The sequence below is a fragment of the Rhinopithecus roxellana genome, chromosome 16, assembly GCF_007565055.1.
Source record: "Rhinopithecus roxellana isolate Shanxi Qingling chromosome 16, ASM756505v1, whole genome shotgun sequence".
Taxonomy (NCBI): domain Eukaryota; kingdom Metazoa; phylum Chordata; class Mammalia; order Primates; family Cercopithecidae; genus Rhinopithecus; species Rhinopithecus roxellana.
Window position 1 is genome coordinate 104,758,165 of NC_044564.1, and position 5,786 is coordinate 104,763,950.

Consider the following 5,786-nt stretch of genomic DNA (forward strand, 5'->3'; position numbering starts at 1 on the left):
AACATTCTGCTTTATTTCATTTGGGGTGGAGACAAAGGAGAATTCTAGGCAGGCACTTGAAGAAAATCAAAAGGATTAACTATATCAGTAAAGTGCTAGAGTTCCCTCTTTAAGTCTGTTGTTTGGCTTCAGTCATCTTTTGATCCATCTTTATGAGATCTTCTGTAACTAGCTAAAAATTTTAGACATTTTTTAGCAAACCAAAAACTAGTTTGTTTTCACACTACTATAAAGAACCACCTGATACTGGGTAATTTATGAAGGAAAGAGGTTTAACCGAAGTTCCACAGGCTTAATAGGAAGCATGGTTGGAAAGCCTCAGGAAACTTACAATCATGGCAGAAGGCAAAGGGGAAGCAAGCACATCTTCCCATGGTGGAGAGAAAGAGAGCGCAATGGGGGAAGTGCCACACACTTTAAAACCATCAGGTCTCGTGAGAACTCACTATCACAAGAACAGCAAGGGGGAAACTTGCCCCCGTGATCCAACCACCTCCCATTAGGCACCTCCTCCAATTTGACATGAGATTTGGGTGGGGACACAAATACAAACCATATCACCATGTAACCAGTCATAAAATTAATGGTGTGTGGGAAATACGGGCAAGGACAATGGGCAATGTCATATTCAGGCTTGGTTAGGGAATTCTTTTTTTCTGTAGAGCTGGCTTAAACAGTTGTGATTATGATTTAGACATACTTTTATATTTGGTGTTTCATTTAGCATTATATCATGTTGTGTCAGATGCTCCAACAGCACAGAGCAATATAATAGGTACCCTAAACTCATGTATACTAAAGTGAGTTTATGGACTACTATTTAGAACATGATAAAAAATTGTGAAACCAGTTCTCTTCACACATTAGTTTGTCATACACTCACAGTATCTGTGAGAGAAAGGGAAGAATGTAGTTGTGTGAATTTTTTAGGGGCAAACATCAGTTGTGTGAATTTTGTAGGGGCAAAGATGATTATGATGTACATTCTACCATCACCACAATCTCTTCTTTCTCTGCCCCAAACTCTACAACCACCTACAAGGGAAGGTAATCTTTCAAGAGAGCCATTTCATAAAGCACCTTAAAATTCAAGGAACTGACATTTCCTACTGAAGAATATTGACTTTGGCTGAAGCTGCCCATGCTTAGCAGCAGAGCATGGAGAAATAACAATGTAGGGAAAGGAACTGTATTTTCAGAGTTTAGTGGAACAAAACAGTCTGTGCCTTTCCCAAGGGCTAGATGTTGACAGTATTGTAAGGAGTGAGTGGAATAGTTCTGTAAAGAAGTTCCTTTAAAACAAGTGAATAAGTGTCATTTCTTCTCCCTCCAAAATAAACCAACAGGAACATGCATGTTTACAAGAAAATTAGGCAACCAAACCAGACAAGCTAACATAGCATTTTAATTCATTTACTTAATTTTTAAACTGTATTTTTGAGTTACTTTCTGTGTATGTGTGTGTATTGAATTGCTGTTTGGTATTACTTTTTTTTTTTTTATCCTGAATAACTTCCTTTAGTATTTTCATAAAGCAAGTCTAAGTGTGCTTGCAAAGAATCATCTCAGTTTGTTTATCAGGTAACACGTTTATTTCACCTTTATTTTTGAAATACGGTTTTGCTGAACATGGGCTTCTTGGTTGACATTTATTTTTGTGTTTTATTTCTTCTTCCAGGCGTTTGAATATGTTATCCAATTGCCATATAGCCTCAATTGTTTCTGATGGGAAGTTTGCTGTTAATCTTATAGTGGCTCCCTTACACATGATGAACCAGTTTTCTCTTGAAGTTTATGAGGTGTTTTTTTTTCTTCTTTATCTTACAATATTTTGACTATGGTGTATCTGAGTGTAGATCTCTTTTTAGTTTACCTTACTTAAAGTTCATTGATCTTCTTGGATGTATAGACTAGTGTTTCATCAAATTTGTGATGTTTTTAGCAATTACTTAAATAAGTATTTTTTTCTGCTGTCTTCCTTCTGTTATTTCCATTATGTGTATGTTGGTACACTTAGTATTGTCTCACATTTCCATGAGGCTATGATTATTATATAATGATTATATAATTATTATGATTATGCCATTTGAGAGTATACTAAAGAGACTTAATAGTCTACAGTTTAGAAACAACAAAGCAACTGCAGAAGTAAAAGCAAATGTCTTACACATACATTTTGTTATATAGTTCTGTATGGAAATGGTAGCTTGACCCAGTCTATTGCTTATTATCCATCTGATTTGCTACATTTCTCAAGCAGATAATTGCATATTTCATTGCTTTTAAAGATACCTCATGAGAGACTAAAAACTTGACAGGCCTTATTAATTTACCAGAAATAAGAGCCGAGTGACAGACTCAAGACTCTGAGGATATGGTGCTGGTAGATTATTAGTTCTGCATTATGGAGAAAAATAGATGGAACTAAAACCAATATTGGAAGCAGCTAATTGTCATAGTGAAGAACCAAAGTTGGGGTGATGCTGACAGGAATGGGAAGCAAATAGGGAGGGGTAAATCCCTTATTTTCATCCAAGCTTTCATTCACCCTCTAGCACTTCTTCTGGCGGAGTCTGACAGAAGCTCGTTAACAAAGGAGAAATGTGATTTTCAGTTTGCCAACCGTAACTAACAAGCCAGAACATAGAAAAGTAGATTTGAAGCTGAGAGATGAGAGAGTTAATAGCATCAGTTATTCTCTAAAAAAAAAAAAAGGATAAAAATCTTGTGCCAATTCAAAGGTTTCTGACTTACTAAAGAATACCTAACACTAAAAATAATAAAATAGCTGATGTTTATTGGGCATTTAGGATATTCCAGGCACTGTTAAATGCTGTGCGTGAATTAACTGATTATATCACGAAATTACAATAATTATCTTTTAACAAGACAGGAAAGTGTTGTGGTCTTATTCTCACAACTTAGAAGTAGCTCTAGTCTTTTACTTTGGATTTTTGTTTTATATTTCAACTACCATAGACTCCTCAAAGATCTGGAGGTAAAGGGAATGCTTTCTTCTATTGACCATAACTGACTCAGTTCCCTCAATGGAAGTAGGACTTCCTCACATGGGTGCTGCCCCACAGGGAGCAGAAATAGAGATGATCTCAATTTTGAGCCATTTCTGTCTTACCCCTCAGTGCCCAAAACCCTGTGCTCCTCAGTACACTGGATGACTTGACTTAATTTCTTCTGCCACTTCTTATTCTCATATCACAATTTTTGGCAGTCACTCATTCTGCCTAGTTTTTCTACTATTTAGATTCTGTGTGATCTAAATAGAGTAGATCAAAAGTCCCTGTTTCAACCTTGTCTCTTTTCAAAGTCCAAGAGTAGCACTATGCTACTAGACTACTTATATTTTATTAAATTAAAACTTAGGATGCATTACCAGGGAACTCTTTCATTTATCTTAGTCTCATTATGAATCAAATTCAAGAAAAGTTATGGAAAATAAAAGGTGATGCCTTCGCTGTTAAGGAATGTATATGACTAATGCCAATACAGTTTATTTAGAAGTATTTAATCAATTTCTGGTTTGAATAATCTTTGCTACCTCAGATATGACAAACACACATTTCTCATTTTATATATGAGGTGGCTCACCCATTTGTTCAAAAATATTTATTGAGTACCCATTATATGTCAGGCTATATTACAGGATTTTTAGATGTTGTAGGGTCAGATCCTGTCCTCAGGGAGCTTATATGTGTGGTGGACATTGTACAGTAAATAAATGAGAAATTAAAAATGAATATATAATACATCATGTACTGATTAATATTTACTTTGCATACTAATAAATAATGAACTTAATATAGATCGTAAATTGCTTTTTCAAATGCCTTTTGCCTTGATTATTTTCTGAAGATTGGAGAGTGATTATTTTTTGCTCAGGCTTCCAAAGAGATTTTCAATATTTATCCATGATAGTATGTTTTAACACCATGAACATGTTTTATTTCTGTAGTTATATGTTTTTAAACAAAAATCTAATAGTAAAAAGAAAATATTTCTTTGTCGAGATGAAGTCTCGCTCTGTCACCCAGACTGGAGTTCAGTGGCACGATCTCGGCTCGCTGCAGCCTCCACTTTTCTCATTTAAGCAATTCTCCTGCCTCAGCCTCCCAAATAGCTGGGACTACAGGCCCATGCCACTATACCTGTCTAATTTTTGTATTTTTAGTAGAGACAGGGTTTTGCCGTATTGGCCAGGCTGGTCTCGAGCTCCTGACCTAGGTAACCCACCTGCCTCGGCCTCCCAAAATGCTTGGATTACAAGCGTGAGCCACTGTGTTTGGCCCAAAACTATTTGTACCATATGGTTTTGAATGCCACATGGCAAATTTGTTTTCATGTGGTAATTTTATCTTTCTGAATTTTATGTCTGCAGCAGCGTTGAATATTAAGTCATGTAGTATAAATCAAGTATTCATTTTCCATCAGAAAAATTTTTCCTACACAGTATGTTTTTGACAGCAGCCTTTACATCCTTGTTTCGCAGACTATAGATGAGAGGATTGAGCATGGGAGTCATCACTCCATAGAAGAGGGAGATGAGGGCCTCAATTATGTCTTCACTACCGGAATCAGCAGAGACTTTAGACTCAGGCTTTGCGTACATGAAGAAGATGGTTCCATAGAATATAATCACCACTGTCAGGTGGGCTGAGCAGGTGGAGAAGGCCTTATGTTTTCCTTCAGTGGAAGGAATCCTCAGAATAGTGGCAACAATAAATATGTAAGAGATGGAAATTACTAACAATGGAATGACCAAAACAATCAGATTTGACCCTGTCATACTGATTATATTGATTGAAATATCATCACAGGCCAGTTTCAAGATAGCCAGAATTTCACAGACAAAATGGTTAATGACATTATTAGCACAGAATGGTAACTGCATTGCAAGAGCTGTCTGCACTACTGAGTCCACAAGCCCAGTGACCCAGGACACAGCTGTCATGGCCACATAGGCACCGTTGCTCATGATGACAGGGTATCTTAGTGGGTAGCAGATGGCCACATAGTGGTCAAGTGCCATTATGCCTAAGAGTATGCACTCCGTGACCCCCATGGCAAAAGAAATAAACATTTGCACCATACACCCAGAGAAGGAAACCGTTTTCTTTACTGCCAGAAAGCTGGCAAGAATTAGTGGGATAGAGGAACTTGTGTAGCAAACATCGAGGAAGGAAAGGTTACAGAGGAAGAAATACGTGGGAGTGTGCAGGTGAGAATCACAGATGATAACTGAGATAAGGACTCCATTTCCAAGCAGAATCATCAGGTACATCCACAATATTAGAACGAAGAAAACTGTCTGGAGCTTTGGGTAGGCAGAAAGCCCTACCAGGACAAATTCTGTCAACGTGGAGTCATTGGTCCTTTCCATATTACATACACTGTTCTCCAACAGAAGTCTGTGAATGATAGAACAGAAATATGTTAATACAGTGTCTGTGAGAGCTACTTTTAAGAATCATATTCTGTATTATTGCAGTTCTGTATTTGGATGCAACAATATAAGTTTGGGGAAAATTTCTTCCTGTAAAACCCAGGCCACTAGAGCAGGAATCCTAACCTAATTGTCTCAGAGTTAAGAGAGAACACATATGATTACAGGATCTTTGGATCCCAATCCACTTTATTGCTATTTCCACAAGTTCTGCCTCTTAACCCATTGGCTGCAAATCAGTGTCCTACAGCCTGGATTCAGCAGACAGGTGTGCTTTGTTTGGCAGTGATTGTCTGTACTGTGTTTAAATTCGAAATAGAGATCGACA

The 5,786-nt window shown here is 37.2% G+C and overlaps 1 protein-coding gene across 1 annotated transcript; it reads right to left on the reverse strand.

Moving 5' to 3' along the window:
• Positions 1–4,432: 4,432 nt before the first annotated feature.
• LOC104660377 (olfactory receptor 13C8) lies at positions 4,433–5,395 on the reverse strand. The gene has a single exon (XM_010360721.1). It carries the CDS (start codon positions 5,393–5,395, stop codon positions 4,433–4,435), a length of 963 nt encoding a protein of 320 aa, XP_010359023.1.
• Between the last annotated feature and the right edge of the window lie 391 nt (positions 5,396–5,786).

Coding starts and splice junctions, on each gene's coding strand:
- LOC104660377 (XM_010360721.1), bottom strand. CDS start 5,395: ATGGAAAGGACCAATGACTCCACGTTGACAGAATTTGTCCTGGTAGGG.